This window comes from Solea solea, chromosome 20 (assembly GCF_958295425.1).
Source record: "Solea solea chromosome 20, fSolSol10.1, whole genome shotgun sequence".
In the NCBI taxonomy this organism is placed as follows: Eukaryota; Metazoa; Chordata; class Actinopteri; order Pleuronectiformes; family Soleidae; genus Solea; species Solea solea.
Window position 1 is genome coordinate 17,964,716 of NC_081153.1, and position 21,550 is coordinate 17,986,265.

A 21,550-nucleotide genomic window follows, 5' to 3' on the forward strand; every position below is an offset into this window, starting at 1 on the left:
CCAAAAGTCTGGTCAACCGAGTGAGCAGATTTTAACTTCACGGGCAGATTTCCCCTGTGAGCACATGGCGGCACAGTGGTAGCGCTGTTGCCTCACAGCAAGAAGGTGCTGGGTTTGACTCCCGGTCTGGGACCTTTCTGTGTGAAGTTTGCATGTTCTCTGTGTGTCTGCGTGGGTTTCCTCCTGCGCAAAACATGTTAGAATGTTACTCTGAGACTCGGTCAGGTTTTACTGCTCTCACAACCTTTGACATAAACTATCTGACACCCTGGCTCAGGTACCCCTGAGAAGGCACCCAATTGTATTCACCACATTGCTCATTGCTTATTAGACACTCTAAATTGACTTGAGCCACAGGGGGAACCACATCTATTGTACTCCTTGTGCCAGTCTTAAGCCTGGATAAATGGCGGTGTTTCTGCAGGAAAGGCTTCCTGGGTGAAAAAAAATCTCTGCCAAATCAAATGTGTGGAAACACTATAGAGAGAGACCAGCTGGAAGACAAAAAAAACACTTTGAGACAACTCAGGCATGTAACTATTATGTCCACACGGCTATCTATTAAATCAAAATGGAAATATAATGATAATAATATGAATCTAGTCAAGGCATGATGTCAAAAAGGACGTGTGGAATTTGAAAATAAAATTCGAGTCACGATTAAACCTCTCACATTTTTCTTCTTTTTTCTCCTTCTCCATGACCCTCCATTAATAGTTTCTCCCTCCTCCTTTCATCTCTCTGTCTCCCTCTGATCTCGTCTGCTTGTCCTTTTCCACCTTCCCTTCACCTCTCTCTCCCTTCTGGCTCTCTCAGAAATTATTCCTGATTAATTGACTGACAGCCTGACCACTCCCCTTAAGATTACCCTTTGATTGGTTTAATTGATTTTAATTGATCCCAATTAGGTTGAAAGATTAATCAAAGTGTTAATGAAAGGTGTCGGTTTGATTGGTTACTTGAGTAATCACTGGAGTTTTTAACTAACTTGTGATTGATTGGCTACTTCCTGTCAGCTGTCAATCTCCATTACCTTGTGGGATCTCAAACACCAGACGGTGAGGCTGAAAATGTACTGCTCAAGGAAGAAAATACAGGGTTGTTATGAACATATTCACAAAAAGTTCCTAAACTGTTGCCAAAAAAACCCTGAACCCTCAAAATAAATCGGATTTGACATCAGTGGGTCACATTAGAACACTTCCACAAGGACAATTAATGCAATGTCTGGTTGTAATAATATATATTTTTTTTTATCGGCTCACTCTAATGTCCTGCATTTATTTGTAGTAGTATATTAACTCATTTTGTTAATAAAATACCGCCCAATTATGACGCTCTGAATTAATAATAAACTCCTAATGATTCCAACTTTGTAGAGTAGGGTAGTAGGTGGTAACTGAGAACGTCACATGAAAAACAAAGAGAAAGAGAGAGGAGGTGGCACTACAGAGAGGAGATCCAGAAGAGTGATAAAAATAGAGGAGGAGATGGGAATCATCAAAGCAAAACAGAGGAAAAAGACATTAAAAGTGGATGAGATAGAGGAGCAGAGAGAGAGAGATGAGAAGTTTCAGGGCAGTAGAGATTTTTGGCACTGAGGTTTAGCGTAATATTATGCATTTAGTATTAATATCAACGATTAAATGTCCAGCTGTCGTATAGGCTGTCATAGATTAGTACACTTTCTGTATATGTATAAGCTTATACCCCAGTGAGCAATTACATCAACACTTTTAGTTTATTAAAACGTTTTCACATGCATTAAACTTCATACACCTATGTTTCACGTCTAAATGTGGACACATAATTTGGCACGTCAACAGTAAGAATCTATCTGATGTGATCTCATTTCATGTTAATTTAGCCCTAATTCTTAATGATGCAATATAATTAAATGCTCCTACTGGAAGAAATAAGGCTTTAAAGTGAATCAAAATACAGCTTCCTCTTTAACGTGTTTAGACTCAAGAAACGTCCTAAAAACACGTTGAATATTCTTTGATATTTTGAGTTTGTTTCAGAAAAGTTACTATCTAAAAGTTGCACATTATTGATCAGTGGCGGTTGCTGGTCTTTGAAACGGGAAGCTCATTTCAGGCCAAGGAACAAGGAAACATGATAATTGCTAAAATAGTGTTTTTATTTACAGTGTATATTTATAAAGATGAAAATGGTTTATATCGCCAAGCAAATAACACACAACCTTCAGTTATTTGTCTGCAGACTTCCCTCACAAAATCCACACAGGACTGAGGCAGAAAAAGCTCGGCTGTCATGTATGTTTCTGCAAGGCTGTCAATCAAAACGTGGAAGATGAGCTTCCCTGGAAGTGACGCATTTGTTCAATCAGCATCGAGCTCACCGCAGTGAAAATAGCCTATTCTGTGCCATCCCATAGAGAACCATTGAAGCTGAGCTTCGGAGGGAATACGGGGATCACGTAAGGCGATCCGTCATCCGTGATAGAGCGCTGATTCTGAACAAACAAGCAATCGCTTCTGCTGTCAATACAGCTCTGCTTCTGAAGCTGATACAAGCATTTCACTGAAGCTGCACCTTTGTCCACATTTTCAGATTAATTGAAGTATTTTATGAGAATATTAAATACCATAAAGGCAAATTCGATATATACACTTGTCTTTATAGAATCAAATGTTTTATGTTGCAATAACATTGGCTTTTATTCATTAAATTCCACCCCCTCCCCTCACCAATGTATGAAATATTAAGTATGAAATCACTGTGCACACACAGTGCAGTATATTGCACTTATTTAGGTATAGCATATGTTATACACATGCACCCTGTCAAGGTTCGTATTTGCTTCATCAACATGACACAACCAACGCTGGCGTGACATGTCACGTCCTGGGTCTCCATTATAAGTGTGTAGACATAAAGCCTCCACACGCAAGCTTGAGTGCTGCATTATCAGTCACATGTGTACATCCATGTGCATTTGCATGGCTGAGTACTAATCACAAGCAGACTTTTAGTCAAAAATCATGTGAGCATTTGATTAGGTTCGTACCTCTGGCCGTTGGATTTTCTTGTGCTCGTGAAAAGGAAGAACCTTTACTTGAATTAGTTGTTTTGATAATTGGAGCCTGCAGCTCCTCTCAAACGCTAAGCCCAATTTACTGAGTTAATGCTCCATTTGAATTCTTAATTGATGTTTGAGAATGATTCACAAAGGCAGTGTTTTGAAACATGCCAGTGGCTTTATGTTGATAGACCACAATTAAGGGCATTAAACCTCTATCTCTACATGTGGTGGTCTTGTAAAGGTGAGAGATTACTAATGTTGCTATTTGATATTGACTAAAACTGTCAAATACCATCAATGGCAACATTTATCTTTTATTAAATATTAGAAAAATGACAGTTATTTCCAGGCATCCCACTATTATTCTCTCTCGGCTCCTTACTGTCATCTTAACCACTAACTACAAGTACATCCATTAATTAAGTGTCCATTAGCATGTTTAATTAAAGCTCAGTAATTATTCAGATATGTCAACATCCCTGAGCCTTTCACCTCAGGACCAAAACACATTTCAAGGTTCTCTCTTTCCTATCCTACAAAGCTATAATGTAATTTCTGTGTGTGCCTTGAAGCACGCTATAGGATTCTCAGTGTCGCACTTTGCGGGCGAAGATGAAATGAGACTTGAAGTCGTTTCATGCCATGAAAGTTCATTTAATCAGCGCAGCACTCGCTACATGCCAATGGAGACTATACAAGCAATTCAAATGTGGCAGCCTGGGACACGGATTAACTAAAACATGTTTCAGACTGTGTGCCGTGCATGCAGGCTGAGTTGAGTTGAGAACTTGTGTACATGTCATACTGTATATACATTTTATTTTATTTTTTACAATGCATGGAAAAAAACCATACAAATATCACTTATACTGACATCAAACTATTGAACTATTGATATCAATGACAATAAAGACAGTAATTTGGATATGTTTAACCTAGAACTAAATAAATAAAGAAATAAATATGAACAAATGCCTGTTATAATCAAAACATTGTCAGTTGAGTTCACACAATGCTAATCAAGTCTATCAGCTCCACATGAATCTCTCTGTTTCCCAGTGTAGCAACAGCAACATTGCGATAGTAAAGTGAGACGACTGTAAACCGGTTGTATTATGACTGAAAACACAAAGACGTGCCAACGAGAACTTTCAAAAGTGAATTCTACACTGCAACTGTTCACACACACAAACAGTCAGTCAGCTCTGATAGTATTGCTTGACGGAGCCCATTTTCAGATGAAGGATGCAGCTGAAAAATAATGTGACATCATTACTGTTCATGAAGACCAAACATAGGCAGAATACCATAACATTAAAAGCCACACAATTCCCCAAAAGGTACACACAGCAGCTTGAAGCAATTGCTATGTACTCATTTCCCTGCATTGGATAATAGCTGAGGTGCATCCCTATACAGTGTGAGGATCAAATCCAAAAGATGTCAATGTCTTCCTGCTTCTAAAGCTACTAGATGCAGGCTGTGATGACCACAGCCTGCATCTAGTAGCTTTTCCAATCAACTGAATGGCCAATTGTTGTTTTATAGGTAAAATTGGACTGAATAAACCAAACAGTTAGATTTGTTTCAACTTTGGCAGCTGAAAGTGTGATAATGAACTAGATCTTCCTAAAAGGATAGTGGAGAGTGGGACGACTGCACATTTAAATGTGAAAAATAGGGGCAGATTGTGAAAGTTAAGTAGTCATAAAAGATGCTCAGATTTCCCTTGAGCGTGGAGCTGAAAACCCAGCCGTTTCATTGCCATATGTGGGGACTCTAGTTAAACAAACCAGCTCCAGGATTTTCTTGGATGTGTTACAGTTATTCTCTTCCCCCAGCAAATACACCCCTAGGCTACAGCTGGGGAGTGAAATGTGTTTTCTGTCATGTTTTATTGGGAAATACAAAGAAGAGCACTCCCTCAAAGCTAGAAACCAGTTAATCACGTTGCCAAATAAACTCCTGAATTGTCATCGACCACGGGAATGACCTACCAGAGCATACATTTATAGAGAGGATGTTCCCTTTATAAGAGACAGCTTTCATCATTTTTAGAATCATACTTTTTCCCACTAAAACATCGTATAACAAGCAAAAGCTGTGGACAACATGAGTGACTCATGAAAGTTTTCAATATATATGCATTAAGTATGAAGGTATTAACAGTTTGTTTAATAGTGAATGATGAATATAGATGTACTACAAACTCAATGTCACTGATATAACTTAATTATTCACTAAACTCCTCCCCCGCAATGGGATTATCCAATCAAATCTTAGCAACCTCTCTGAACATAACAAGCCTGCCAATGGGTGCCAATACAGCACACGCTGAAATGGTGTATTGCTCCATCATTAGCAATATGCCCCATTTAATGAGTCAGCTCTGTAAGCAAAAAATGAAGGAATTAATTAACAGTTTTTTTAAAAACAACACTGTTTGTGAATGAATAATGGATGTACTGATTAATGGTGATTCTCAGTCATAATTTCTTAATTAAATACACTAATGTTTAAAAATACATTTTTTACATCAATTTTTTCAAATGGCTGACAAATCATATTTGAAATTATTGGAATCTATAGGTAATTAAGAATATTGCCCCTTGACACGTCTGTCATCAATAAAGCTGTAGTGTGTAACTTTCAATCATACCATTACATTCCAGCCACTCCCACTTTAAGACCCTGGTGTACGTCTGCGCACATGTCACGCGTGCCAGAGTGCGCGTCGTATTGCGCATAATTGCGTATAAATCTGGATGCAGGGAATAGGACGCAATCCTACAAAGAAGAAGAGAATGATGCTACAGCTCCCTCGTACACTTCTGGTTTGAGTAGCTCACAGCTTAAAGGTCCATCTGGTTCGAGGGTCGTTCCCGGTCAAGGCGGGGATGACTATCTTTGGCGACTACTTCTTCTGTTGTCGAAATGTTTTTTTTCTGCTAGGTGAGCGGGGCTTAAGACTTCACCTACTGGTGTGGCGGAAGTTCAGTTTGTGCATGCACCCTATCCGTGTTGCGCGTTGATGACGCAATCCGCATCATGCGCACTGTGCTGGGGCCTTTAGTTGACACGGTGCTGTTTAAGCACCTGTGTTTGCTCTGTTTGACAGTATAGTGATGTTCTTCTCTTCGCTTGTGTTGCCTGGCACGAAATTCCTGCACACAGGAAATGATTTGTGTTATTTCACTGGTGATGGAGGCAACACAACAGCAACATAACGTTAGTAGAGCAAAAGACGGCTGCACATGATTGGATTGTGAAGTGCCTACGGAAAGTGTTAGAAGTGCTACTGCTGATAATAAACCTGGTCATTGAGCACCTTTTGACGGAGTTAATGCTTTGTGCAACTGCAAAGAGGTTGGGGTGGCGTGAGATCATCTAGACGTACATTACGTCATGTAACAATGTCGTCTGTGTTTGGGTTCTCAGGGTGGGGGTGACAGTAATTCCACACTGGAGCCTTAATATTTCATTGACACAACATTTAGTGTCAATGGAATGTTCGAGTGAATTTGCAGTGCACAGAAAGCAGCTGCATTCCTACCGTGTGACTGTCATTGACAAAGTCATCCAGTCGATCAGAACTTTACTGCTGCTGCACTTACAGTAAGTAGCTTGGTTAACAGTTTCAGTTACAAGCCTGAAGTGTCTAGTCAGTCATCCACTCAGTCAGCCATTCAGTCTGGCGGTCAGCCAGTTCGCGGGTAAGTCAGCTGACAATCTATGCAGTTGAATTGTTGCCAGCGCTTCCATTTACTGTACCAATTTTAGTCTGAACACTGAGAAATAATGTCTGGCTCTTATTCATGAGCATAAACAAAAAGTGGAGTGGGAGGGGGCAGGAAATTAAGAGTGGAGAACTCCTGGCAGTGCTGCAAAGTCAAGATGTCACAGTTTACCTGAAGATACAGCAGAAAATGAAGTTTTAACATCACTCCAATCCCCAAAGAAAAGTGTGATCACTTTTAGAGCAAGACGATTCAGGCAGCATTGGAGAGTTTTTATCTGAAGATCCATATTACTTCATTGCTTGTGTAGTACATAACATAACCTTGAGGATGTTTTGATAATCCTACCTTTTACATGTATTAATGCACACGTTTTATCACTGTGCCAATCCAGAACAACAACAGAACAGGTCACGTATAGATTAACTGTAAATTAAAGTTGACGTGATGGTCCAATGTGGCTCCTGTCCCTATATGACCCTCAAACAAATAAGCTGTATAACCTGGATGGATTGTATATCTATATAAGGTGATTATAAAACCCTATTCAAGATCATTTTTAGTAGCTTCACCTGGCTGCACCTCTGTAGATCTATTCCAGAATTACACATCAGATTAAGGATTTTCACAGGTTATTTCAGTGCTTTTGCATATTTTGTGCATTTTACTCTTGTATTGTAATAATATAATAATATTGCTTAACAGTAAATGACAACATTGTTGACCTGTCTCCTCATCCTGTCATACATTGGTGAACATTTTAGATCATATCCATCTTTCATCCTCCAAACACACGACAGAAATGACACACCTGAGCTGTGACTGCTGTGACTTTTTTCCCTAATAACAAGCAGCACAGCAAACAGGAACAACTGCGATTACTTTTACCATCTTTCTTGCATGTGAATCCGTATACACTTCTGAAATTCATTTTAACAGACTTCAAGAAGATCTGACCTTACCATTATTCATGCTGTCAGTGACAATTAGCCCCTTTTGTCTCCTCCTGGCTAATATGACATATGCCAATAAACATGGATGACACCATGAACCCAGAGTATTGACTTCCTCTCCTCATGGGTATTGTGCATGTTGGATGCGTTTGCATCTGTGATACCGCTTCCTTGCTCGTACCACCCTGTGTGTGCTGCAATAATTATTATGCATTGCAGGCCGATACATACTCGAGGGGCTGTTTACACATTCGAAACCTTCCATTTAGTCACTGAAAGATGAGGTAAAGGCATAGTACACCTTCCTCTTCAGTATTTACCAATTGTTTACTCGTGCTCCATCGTTGTTTCTTTGCTGGTCCCACGTAAATAAGACATGGAAATGTTGACCTGGAACATGAATGTGGTACCACACATGCCGAGCGATATATATATATATATAGTAAATATTCTACAAAACGCACCCTTCACACATGTGTGTTTGTGGTTTTTGTCATTGTGTGCACCGGAATGTGTCCTCGGATGTATGTGTGTTCCTCTGTGACCACATATCTGTAAGTGTGTGTCTCTTGTGCATTCCCCAGTGGGTGTGTCTGATAAATCGATCAATATCTGTGCTTTTCTTTAATGTTCATGCGCCGTGACAGTCGCATTTGTGTGCGTGATCGAAGGTGTGGCTGCCTCTACATGCATTCATTTGTGTTGGGGCGTGTGCGCGCGCCCTTGTATGTTGTCTGCGTGTGTCAGGTATGAACAATCTGTTTCCTTCCCTGCGGCAGAACCTACCAATCATGTCCCCCCCATCATCTCTCTTCATTACGTATTCATGAGTTTCTGTGTCTGCAGGGCTGTGATTGGCTCTTAATGAACAACTGACGGCATTATCAGTCAGCCAGTGCTATGGCAACAAAATAAGTCAGTCAGCACAAAAGAATCAGAGTCAACCACTGGTACAGGAACATTATTCAACTCGAGCAGAGAGACAGGCTGCCCCTCAGGGAGGTTGACATATTGGATATCGTCGACTGCATGGTACCTTTGATATGACTCATAACGTCTCACACCTACTTGTGATCAAGTGCACACATCTTGAAAAGCTAATTACCTCGGATAATTACAGTCAAAGAAAAGCACATGTGGACTATACCATTAAATCCCCGTGTAAATAAATCGGCGTGTCATTTTTCCTGTCAGACTTGGCATAAGAATCAGTCAAACTGCGTACAGACACACTGCTGGGCCGTGAGGGGTTCATATGAGCTCATAAATCTATGAACTAGCCCTTTATCATTTTTCATATTGTTTGGGCAGCCTGGCTTTTCACCATCACCTCCTTCCGTTGTTGACTCAGTGCGCTGCTGTTGGTTTGTTCACAGTGGGATTATCACACTTACTGTAGCGGGGCATGCACTTGTTTAAATTAATGGTTGTTTGCAAAGTCACAATCTGGGGATTTTGTGCATTTGATTGCTACAAAACAGCTCATTAAAAATATAAGATGTCCACAGCACTAACAACAGCCCTCCACCACTAATTGTACTTACTCATTTGCATATAATGACTAATTCAATGTAGGCAGTGGTGTACGCTGTACTGTGTGTGTGTATATCTTGCAAAAATACAGGAAAGCAGTGGCTCTAAGGAATAAAGAATATCAAACACATACTGTACAAAAATTAGCCTTTATATTAAGAAACAAAAACTTCAGATGAGATTGTGTAGTGTGAATAAAACAGCTCAACTTTGAGCTCAACTCAGCATTCAGCTGGATCCTGCCTTAGGCCACGAGAAAGCGCACAAGGTAGCTTTTGATAATTCATTTCCGAGTGCTCTTATAATAGAAGAATACTTCTCCATTCAAGGGGTTCACGTGTCTCTTTCTGTAATGGTAAAATGAACTTTATTTCTTGTTTATTCTGTTACTAGTTTAACTTGTATTTTTTGTGTGAAATACGCAGCGTTTTACTTCATAAATATGGTTTGACTTAAATGCAGCTGCCCTTCCATCTGTTGTTTGCACGGGAGCTTCTGCTTGTAGGCTAGAATATTAACATGGGCATATTTAATTGTGATGCATATTCACACAGGACAGGTTTTATGATGCATATTAACACAGAGTTGATACAGCGAATGAATTTGCACAGGCAAAAACAAATTTAACTTTTAACTATTTTTGGCCCAGTTTCCCCAATTTGGCTGCCGAAACAGCCGGGGGATGCAACTCCAACCTGACTTTAAGACTTTGATCTTGATCACAGCTTTGCCTGGTTGTTAAAAAGACGGTCTGTTGATGTCAGGATCCTTTATTTTCTGACAAATGAGGGCATTTTCAAACACAAGTTATATAATATATTGCTTCTCACCTCAGGACCCTTTTTTTTATTCATAAACCTGAGGAGCATAGCACCCATTGACTGATGAACCAAAGGCTTTAGCCTCCAAAAGTCTTGTCTGTAATGCAGAGGGCGGAGGAGGAATGCACCGACTCCTCTATCTTAGTGTCATGTGAGTTATATTTTGAAATACAGCTGTCTGCAGCTCTCCCAAAATGTTTGTGAAATGATCTGAAAATGCGAGGATAAGCGGGCGACGACGCGTGAGTCACTGCTCTCAAATATTATTAATAAAACGCGGCAAAAGACACTTTCATCTGAGAGATGACAGATACTGTATCAGATATATATCAAGTGTGCACCCCCCCCTCCCCGTTGTCGTGACACCAGTGTCAGGGATAATAAATTTAATGCTTTGTGGCGGCGGATTCCTGTGAAGTTGCATTCTGTTTGATTATGTATAAAGCGGCACGGTAAACAGTTGTGACTCACGGATGTATTTCAAGATTCGAGTGGCATTTGACTATTCGTGATTAATTGGGGTCACGGATAAAGCATTTTCCAACTTGAAAAACTCGAAACGTCTGCATTGTGAGAAACGTGAATCAGCGTTACATTATGGCCTAAAATTAAGCAGCTTTCTCTCCAGACTCAGAGGCGACACGGGGAGCATTTAAAAATAGAAAACGTTGTTTTATTTATTAATGTTTCCTGTGTATTTACCTGGATTTCCAAATCCATTGAATTGCGCAAGAGTAAAGTCTGGATTGAACCTCAAGTAGTGGGAAATGCTTGACACTATAGTTTGTCATATGACAGAAGTGAAGATAATATAATTGTGAGGTATCACACCTTATCAATCAGAATCAGAATCAGAAGAGCTTTATTGCCAAGTACGATTTGCACATACAAGGAATTTGTTCTGGTGTCATTGGTGCATAACAAGCATACAAAATTTTAATATACACAGTATATAAATGTTTTTTTTAAAAGATGAAAAGAGCATCTTTTATCAAAGAGTTAATATGTACTGACTCACTGATTTAAACATGTATAATCAAGGTTTAACTCACTTAACTTTGAGAGCTTCATTCATCTTTGTTCTCAGACTCATTTCAAATGTCAGTCTCGTCACAGAGCCTCTTTCCAAGTCCATCCAAACACTTGATAGTGCCAGAGTAACCAGGAGTGAGGTGAATCGTAACTGTAACATACCATAATATCGTAAGACCACAATATTTCACAATCCGCATTCTCCATTAAGGGCTGTCAACTCTGGAACGGATCGCCAACCGAAATCAAATTAATACCAGAAATAAAACTGTTTTACAACAAAGGTTAAGTGCTGACTAAAAGAAAAACACAGCTGTACCCATTAATTGTTTTAGCTTTATTAGGTTTATTTCACTTGTAAGTTGTGTTTTAGTGTACTATTAGTGTAGTTATGTTTTTAAATTAAATTGTTATTGTTTGTTGTGTAATGTTAGCGTGTAGTTCTGTGTTTTAGTGTACTTTTGATCATGTCTATGTTATTATACTGTTCACGTAAAAGCCCAACTAGGGACAAGAGTTGCAAACTAGCAATAGCTATAAACTCTACGTACAGCACATCAGTTGCATTCTTTGTATTGGAGCTGTGTTAACTGTATTGTCCCTGTTTAAATACAATTCTATTCTATTCTATGAGGAAAATAATGTCACTATACCAGCGTGTGAAGTATATGTGAGGAAGAGAAAAGTCCATAGTTGTCTATTTAGGCCATTGTATTTTAAACGTTGGATGATAATGATGTTATTTCGAGAGCTTCATATTTTCTCAGGTGGTACCACTGAATTATATCATAATGTATAGTCAATATAACATATATATGTGTATGTATATATATATATATATATATATATATATATATATAAATATATATATATATTTCCACGGGAACGTCATGCACACGCATTGTGTTGGATCCACATGAAATTCTGGTGCTATCAAACACAGCGTGGTGCAAACGTAGTTAACGATCAGCCTTATTACAGCTGATAAATTGTTAGCACATTAGCACAGATTAGCACATTAATCATCTCGGTAATAATGTCAACACGACGGCGACAACCAAACCAGTAGCATATGCGTAGCTACTGAATAGCACGGGGATAATTGTTGGCATGAAGCAGACGTGTTGAATACTCTGATGTATGTACTTGTATGTAACCACTGTATAACACACGGGATAATTGTACCACCGCATTAACACATCTGCCATTTGTCAACATTCATGGGGTTAGTCACATGTCACCATACTCAGTCATTTAGGACGAGATATATTTGTGTTTGTGTGTTAATTATTTACGTTGATCATGTATTCCTTTATTTGGACAGAGTAGAGCCGTGTGACAATCTGGAGGAAGTCAAATTAAGATTCACCTTCAGGTGTTTTATTGTCACATGGAGTTCAAGACAGTTTCTCACCTTGTCACGTGTACAATAATGTTTCCAGTCATGCTGAGACATGTTCATGTTGCCTTTAACCATCGCTGACCTTGACATAAAGTAACGTCTCCCACAGCTTGTGCTCAGAGATATCTCCGTGTCACTGTGTCTCCTCTTGTCTTTGAGTCACTCTGATTAAAGCAAGCGTTTATTTCTGAGCATAGCATTATGTGAAGGTTTTGATTACAGAGCTGCATCCTCACCACTTTGATTAAAGCTGCTGCTTTTTTTTCTTTCTTTTCTTTTTTTTACCAGCTTTTCTTGAGAATATGATGGGGCTCCTAGCAGATGTGATGTTTGTGCGTGGTTGATGGAGAGACAAAAAGTCTCAAATGAACAAAGACGTGGATGGTCAATCATTGTGCCTACACTCTTCCCTCTTCTTCAGCCTTTCTCTGTATCTGCCGCCTCACTGTATGTTCCATCTTCCATCAGAATTTCCTTTGCCTTTTATAACTTTTTTGTTTTTCATCTGTGCTCTTCTCTCTCTCAGCAGTTGTGAGGGAGAAGAGTTTGGCTTCTCTTTTTTTCTTTTGTTCCTTCGCCAGATTCCATCCATCCTCCCAACACCTATTTTATACGAGCTGTTCTCTGATTTTTCTCCTCTTTTTTCTGTTCTCCTCTGCAGTGAAGCGATCAGTAGATTTTAAATCACGGGGCGTTAAATTATTCCCTGGCAAAGACTCCGGCAACAAGTTTTCAATATGTGAGTTCTCATCTTAATGTCACTTTGGCTAATGAACTAACGTGTGATGGCTTGATTTGGCTTGGACTGCTTTTGTTTTCAGCTTTGCTTTGTTTTGGTTTGTCTCTCACAAAGGCTGTTACGTTCAACACGTTTGCACCTCTGATTATTAGCGACACACAAACATGTGGCGGACAACTTGTGGAAACACAAAGTGCCAAACTTTCTCCACGTCTCCAAATGTTCTAATCTTTTTGGTAATCAAATGTGTTTGGAAATACCACAGCCTTTGTAAGAGAGTGCTTGGCTTGTGCTATTCTTGACTACTCTTTGCTCTTTGATGTTTTGGTGTGTGTGTTTTGGTCATGGTGTCTTGGTTTCTGCATGCTTCTTCATGTCTTGCTTTGATAAATTTAATCATGCTTGTTCTGATTATGATTAATCACGGTTTGTTTTCGCTTGCTTTGGGCTTGTTTAGAGAGTGTGAATCAGCTTTAATATTGTTTATCAAACCCCACCTTCCTCTCCTCTCCTCTCTTTTCCTCTCCTCTCCTTTCCTCTCGTCACAAAATTAGAACTCCGCGATGAATTTCAATACATTTTACTAAAATGGTCAAATTCACACTTAGTAAGTACAAAGAGTTCCCCAATAAATGACTGCTCTTATGTTGTAACTCCCACAGTGTCATGAAACTTGAATCTTTGAGTTATTAAAACACATTGGAATTCCTCCAGTTAGACGTCAGAAGGGAAATTTCACTGCTAATGGTTCATAAGTCACTTGACGTCCTGTAATACACAGAAAATGACCACTTTAACACCACTTTGTTCCGTTTAAAGCCCCCTTTTCTACGCGTCGACGTCGAGAGAGAACGCACAAAAAGTCTGCAAGAGAAATAGCAGAACCTTTGTTACCGAGATGTCACCTAATGAAGCTGTCAGGGCCCACTATAACCTCACATATATGAGATTGATTTTTACATCCAATTACCTCTTTATTTCTTTCTCACCCCTTGGTCTCTATATTACACCTCTTCTATTGCTTTGTCTCTTCCACACACACACACACACACACACATGCACTCCAAACATTCCACTCGTCTATGCAGGGTCAGCTTTTTTGCGTGTGCTGCAGATAACGTTGATTGTTTATGTATTTTTAACCACAGACAACACATTTATTAGGTTTTCGTGCAGCGAGCGCGCTCAAAAAATACCGAATACGCACACATTTGCACACCTACACGGATGCACACAGACGCACGCACATGTATTCAACGACGCACACGTGGATCCCGCTCCTTGCATGCCTCCTTTGGATACTTGTTGACGCTAATCTCTTTTAATGTCTGTGTGATTTCATTTGCTCGTCCTCGTTGTGTTTTGTGAGCATATGTTCATGTGTGGAATCTTCTGAATACTGTATAAGCTGATGGAAAAGTGATGAGCTGAGCCCAGCGCGGGGACACACAGAGTGCATTACACATTCATCAGGTTGAGGTTTGACTCTGTGTGTTTATGAGCCAGGCACTGATTGGTTCCGATGTTCATATTCCTCTGCTCTGACTGGTTTAACAAAACCAAACAGAGTGTGCGTCTGCCTGTGTCTATATACATGTTCTAATAATAAAATAAAAGTGTGTGTGGGTGTAAAAGTATGTGACTTTTTTGGATTGTGTGTGTGTGTGTATGTTCCCACTACTAATACTGCGACTACTCCCTCTGTTATGGTGTGAATAGCACAGATGGTCAAATTAGCCGCTCCAACAAAGCAACAAACTATTTATTCTAACAAATACACACACAGACAAACACACACTAAACACCTGCTGGGTCTGCTGATACAGACTAAACATGAACATGCATGTTAGTAAGAGATCTCGGACAGCCTGAGTGGGAGTGTGTTTGTGTGAAAGCAGAAATTGGCAGCGCGGTCGCTCCGCTTGTGTTTGCCGTGTCTTATTGAATTCTCTGGCATCAGCGTTTTTTGTTTGACAAAATCTGACATTGCACTTTATTATGTGTGAGTTACTGGGAAAAAAAAAAATAAAAAATAGGGACATTAGATAAACTGTTAAGTGAAGATGGGATTAAACTGATCAAGGTTGTGAACATAACTAAACAAATGCAATAAATCCTGAAGATACTGCTTTCAACACGCACATCCTGTGCAGTCCCGATTAAATCAAACTTAACAAACAAGTAATCATCTAACTACCGCTGCTTAAGCTGAATATAATGCTACACCAAAGTGCGTGATTAGTAGTGTCACCCTCCCACTGGGATATCAGTCAATTCATTTAAATATTAAGATACACCATGGGGTGTTTTGTTCTCTGCAAAGTAAATAAGCGCACGAAGACGGTGTGAACAACAAGGAAGTGGACTCATTTTACTTTCACTGGTGTGAATGAAAGATGGGAATTACTCAAGGATTGTTTAAATCACTCCACTCTCACCCAGATCTCATTAAGAAATATGAGATCCTGTCATGTGGGGTAAAAATAGTCCATTCATGTGCTGCTGAGGCTCATTAAAACAGTATTTTTATTGTATGTCAGGAGACCACAAACGGTCCCTGATAGGATAGAATAGAATAGAATAGAATAGAATAGAATAGAATCGAAATACTTTATTCATCCCCAAGGGGAAATTGTTTAAATGTTGATACATGATTGATCAGGTTTAGTTTAACAGAAAACACGTCAATGTCTACACTATAATGTGTTTTGAACTAGAAAAGTTATTAAAACTGATTTACATTGGAATAGTGTTGCTGTTACTCACTTACTTCCCTGACAGCGGTGTGTTTTTGGCTTTCCCAGAGTATAGTTGAAGCTAACCCAGCAGCTTTGTTTCTCAACAAGTTTAATAACTTACTCAAGAGGAGACAAAGGAATTCTGGGTTTTATGTAGATAAAAAATTCTATGCTGTACTGTCTTATTTTACGTAAGGCCAATGAAATATAGCTGTGGGGTTAGTTATATGGAAAAGGAGATAACAGATAACAAAGCCATACAAACAAACAAGCAAGGATTAAAATAAAAAGAAGCAAACTGTAAAAATGTAAAATAAAGACTGGAAGAGAAAGAGAAAGAGAAAAGGAATTAAAAACTGTCAACAGGATTATTGTAGTTAAAGGCAGAGAGTGTCGGATCTGTTTGTCATGATGCTGCAGCCTCACAATACGTTCTGTTTGCTGTATGTGATTTTTGGAGTCTCTGACAGTGTTAAGAGTGCTGTATGTTCCTCGTCTGTCTGTCTGTCTGCCTGCCTGTCTGTCTGTGTGAACTGTTTTTTTCCTTCCACCTGTTTCTTGCTGACTATAAAGTGATTAATTAAGAAACTTAAAAGGGGAGACCTTGAATGTTCTATCAATGACTATCAATGAAATATCCGGGACAGTTTTAGAGCCATACCAGGATACATTAAAACAAATTCTTTACTGACGGCCTGACTTTCCACCTGTCTGTCCCTTTGTGTAGTAAATGAAGGTGGTGTGAGACAGGCGTCCAACTCCTGTCCTGATCCAGGGGAACCAGAGAATGGAAAACGCCACGGAAACGACTTTAGGTACAACAACCGTGCACATGTGAATTTAAGATTCCGTTTGAATGATGCCACTGTACACTGCACAGATGCGTGTGTGTGTATGTATTCACAATGTCAATGTGCTATTTTTCTGTCTGACTCTGCGTGTGTGCAGCCTTAGCAGTGAGGTGCAGTTCACTTGTGGAGAAGACTATGTCCTTCAGGGCAGTAAAACCATCAGCTGTCAGCGGGTGGCCGAAGTCTTTGCAGCCTGGAGTGACCATAGACCCGTCTGTAAAGGTAAGGATTAACACATGTCTACACACACACACACACACACACACACACACACACACACACACACACACACACACACACACACGCACACGCACACACACACACACACTGTCTGGTTTCCAAGACTTCAGGGGACATTACACTGACTTGCATTTATTTCCCGGGGACTTACTCTAGCTACTACTAGCCTAACCTCATCCTAATACTACAAGATGTCTTCACCTTACATGACGTGGACTTGCTTTTGTCCCCATAAGGAAGACAAGTCCCCATAATGTGACTGTGTCAACTGTCCATAACATGAGTAATACCTGGAACATACACACACACACAGAATTTGGTTTGTGCTGCTACTCTTTTTAGAACACTGCATTGACTTCCATTCATTTGGACAGCGTAAACAAAGCATTGTCCCTAATCTTTATCATAACCACAATCCAAGTCTTAGCCCTAAACTTAACCAGTTCCTCTGAAATTAGGTTGGTCAGTGTTTATGCAAGAAATGGTCCTAAAAATGTAACAAATAACACACACACAGACACACATGCATCCCAGTGACTGATGCCACACAAACAGGTCCTGCCAAGACTCAAGACAAGTGATGCAAACACAGATGAAGGGAGAGGCTGAAATCACTAAATTGAAGGTATATAAATGTAGTCACGTTTGTGCCTCCTCTCGAACAACAACAATAATAATAATCATTAATAATTTAAATAGGCTTTTGAAGTTAAATTATGTATCCTCTCAGACACTTTATTCTTCACTCCTTTAATTGCTCTGGTAATTGGCATGTTGCAGATAATCATTCTCCTGCTTTCTGGAGTCTTCTGTACTGGTTCCAGTTTGTCATCTGCTACACGCACACACGCACTCCCACACACACACACACACACAGTAGAAGTAGACGTGCTTAGAAGCACATGCACGCACGTGCACACATGCAGGACTGAGATACAGAGAGAGAGAGAGGACGTCTGTCATGTTAAATGCCAAAGTCATTTGTTATGTCTCCCTTTACTAAGCTTCAGCTATGGCTGGAGACACATACTTGAACATAAAAAGCATTATTCTCTCTCTCTGTGTCTTCCTCACGTGTGTGTGTGTGTGTGTGTGTGTGTGTGTGTGCGTGTGTGCGGAGGAAGGACACAAGAAAAGGCAGAAAAATATCACTCCTACTTTTTCTGCTTCAATTATCGCTTCGCTGAAAGGCAAAATCACTAAATCCATCACATGATATTAGCATATAAACACCAGCTAAACTTTGGAACAACTGACTGATGCAACAGTTTCAGCAAAAGAAAATTGATTTGCAGAGCTTGGAACATACAGGAAGTCTTTCATAGAAAATGTCAAACGGTTTTCATATTCACTGGGAAGCTACAGAAAACACGGATTCAATGACCCTGATCAGACCTGGTATTAACACGAGTCCTGATCACATGTGAGTAGCTGCACAAACACAGGTCTGAACAGACACAAATGCATCATTCAAATATCATTCAAAGGTTCATGAATTAATTAATGGACACATTAAAGACCACCAGCTCAGTTGACACCCACTGACCCACTCACCCACTGCCCTTTCATAATATAGCTCTACATTTCTCATACACTAATTTATTTGATTGATATTTATTTATTTAATTAGTTAGGGTTAGGGTTAGTTAATTTTTAGTTCATAGAATATTTATATATAAAGACAGGAAAACCTCTGAATTGTCAGTGGTAAACCAAAAAGTGCGCCGGCTGAAGCTAAAGCTTATATTTGTATCCACCACCGCAAAATCAACACTTAATGTGATATAATTTTTTTATTTCATTTTCCTACTGCACACTGATTCACTCAACCCTCTCCCACCATCCCTCTCTCTGTCTTTAGCTGTGTTTCCATCATGGTACAGTTCAGTGTGGTATAGTACTATATGGTCTGGAATGATAAAGCCCTTGGTCAGGCTTGCATTCTGGGTACGAACAGTACCTTTACTTGGTAGGCGGGGTGTGTGCTGTGCCCAATGGCCGTGTTAGCGAGCTAGTGACGTCTTCCTGTCGCCCAATCAGCTGACTGTCATTGGTCTAGCTCCACCTGTATGGACACGCAAAAAAAAATTTACTAACCGTACTGAACTGTGGAAAAGCACACATACACATACACAAACATACTGACAGTGGACACATCTGGACTGTCAGACTGGTTAAAAACAAACAAAAATTACATCTCTACTTCTTTGCAAAGACATCTGTACTTCTTACTACTACTACTACTGTACTATTCAGATCTCTGAGGACAGATGTTAATTTCAGGTCTGAGCAGGGCCAATATCTTGCTCAGGGACATGGGAGCATGGTAAGTGCTGGTCAGCTTTGCGGGTCCTGCTCTCTTGCCCTCTCATTAAAGGACACAGGCTAGCCACCAGCCTCAACTGTTAGCGTGAATGTCTCCTGTGGACCAAATAAGCGGGGGGGGGTTTGCTGATGTTGCTATGACAGCACATGGTCCTTGTTAGCAGACATAACCTGGCCAACACAGTGCCTGTCACACTTGAGCTCTAACTGGTCACTGCCAAAACTTATTATCTGATTCATTATCAGCGATAATATGCCGCTACCCTTTGACTGGCTCTTAGATATTCGTCTACACTAAATACTTTATAACGAGCAATTAAATATAGCCGTTGACATTAAGCCAATCAGCTCTTCCATTCGCCCGCATGTGGCCTCCCCAAAGAGTGATTTCCAATGACATTAAAGTCGCTGATGTTTGTTCCCTGAAGCAGTGAATGGTTAAAAAAAAAATGGCCTCCATCACCACAAAATAGTGCTATTAGACCCCAGTCAGCAGGGACGTTTAAAAGAAAATGATGTGGACAGGATAAGTGACTTTTGCAGATGTAATAATCTGAAGAGCAGGTGTGCGTTGTTAAAATTTAAAGAGGACAGAATCTAAAATTACTGTTAAAGCTGGAAAAATACAGTCTGTTTAAATCAATGTTTCTACGTTGCAAATGATAATGATAAGCTAATCTTATTCTTAGCATTTCACAGTGGAGAACACGGTTACATCAGCATCGCTCCATTCTATCTTTGGCTCCACGAGAAAAAGAAAAAGCCACAATATAAATTACAAATACAGACTGCAATTTAAATTGAAAGGCTGTAAAAAAGCTGGAGAGCTTCGAGTTCGATTTAAAGGCAGCTAAATTCAGTTGAACATTTTCATCATTTACCTATTTAACAATTCACAAAGGATTTATTGTGGGCATTGTTGTGGATTGTGGGAGTCTAAAAATCCCTCCTGGAGGTAGCATATCAAATTGGGAGTGTAATGGATGAGATATATCACTTGTTATGTCAACAACTTGTTTTCGATATTCAGCATATAGCCTCTTGGCTGCATTTGTTGTTTACCTGTGATTCTATTACATGGTGGACATTAGAGCTGCAACTAACGATTATTTTCATAATCGATTAATCTGTCGATTATTTTCTCAATTAATCGATTAATCGTTTGGTGTTCAGAATATCAGAAAACCTTAAAAAATGTGGATCGGTGTTCGTCAAACCTGGAAATGATGATGTTCTCAAATGTCTTGTTTTGTCCACAAACCAAAATGATTCACTTTTAATGATTTCTTTGTTATCCAGAGCAAAGAAATTAAGAAAATATTCACATTTAAGAAGCTTAAACAATCGGAAATCTTGTTTTAATCATGAAAAAAGCTTCAAACCGATTATTCGATTATCAAAATAGTTGTCGATTAATTTAGTAATCGATTAATAATCGATTCATCGATTATTAATCGTTTCAGCTCCAGTGGACATCATGCTTGTATAGGTTTAATAGTATAGCACTGCTGTTCAAGTACACTATTTTATCACTTCTCAAGTACTTCTGTGTGCTCTACAGTATGTCTCTGTAGTTTCTTGGTCTGCATCTCCTCAAATCCCATAAATCCCTGAAGAACCCCTCTGAGGTTGTTTGAAGGACAAGATACATGCAGCACTCAAATTGTGTTGTTCTGACAGTGACGCTAAGACTTTGTCTCGTGTCCCAGAATCACTTAAAAAAGAAAACAGAAAGTAAAAAAAAACCACTGAACATATACATTTAAAGCTGTTTGGGTAGCAGTGGCTCAGCTGAAACTCACACAGTGGAATACAGAGATTATGAGATCAGAATAATCAGTTTTAATATTGAAATTCTGAAAATAAAAATAGCCCAGAGGCAAAGATAAGGGCAACACTAATGCTAATACACTCCGAGTAGGAGTCTTTTTACCCGAAAGCAACCAATCTAATACCATCATAGGGGCATACAATCAATATGTGAAGGCATTTTCACCGACTTTTAGAATCATAGAATTTATGATACAGTTGAGCTGGTAAGTTAGAGCAGAACGTTTGATACTTCTCTAAAGGATAACTTTGTTTCCTCCTGTTGAACACAACTGGAATGAGAGAAAGGCTGCGTCAAGC

At 39.5% G+C, this 21,550-nt stretch overlaps 1 protein-coding gene across 1 annotated transcript in view; it reads left to right on the forward strand.

Moving 5' to 3' along the window:
• The window catches only part of csmd3b (CUB and Sushi multiple domains 3b), a 333,314-nt gene that overhangs the window by 204,986 nt on the left and 106,778 nt on the right, over positions 1-21,550 (forward strand). The window contains exons 7-9 of the mRNA XM_058618912.1: positions 13,189-13,266; positions 16,732-16,819; positions 16,953-17,077. Coding sequence (XP_058474895.1) covers positions 13,189-13,266; positions 16,732-16,819; positions 16,953-17,077 — 291 coding nt within the window. The remainder of the gene's footprint in view (positions 1-13,188; positions 13,267-16,731; positions 16,820-16,952; positions 17,078-21,550) is intronic.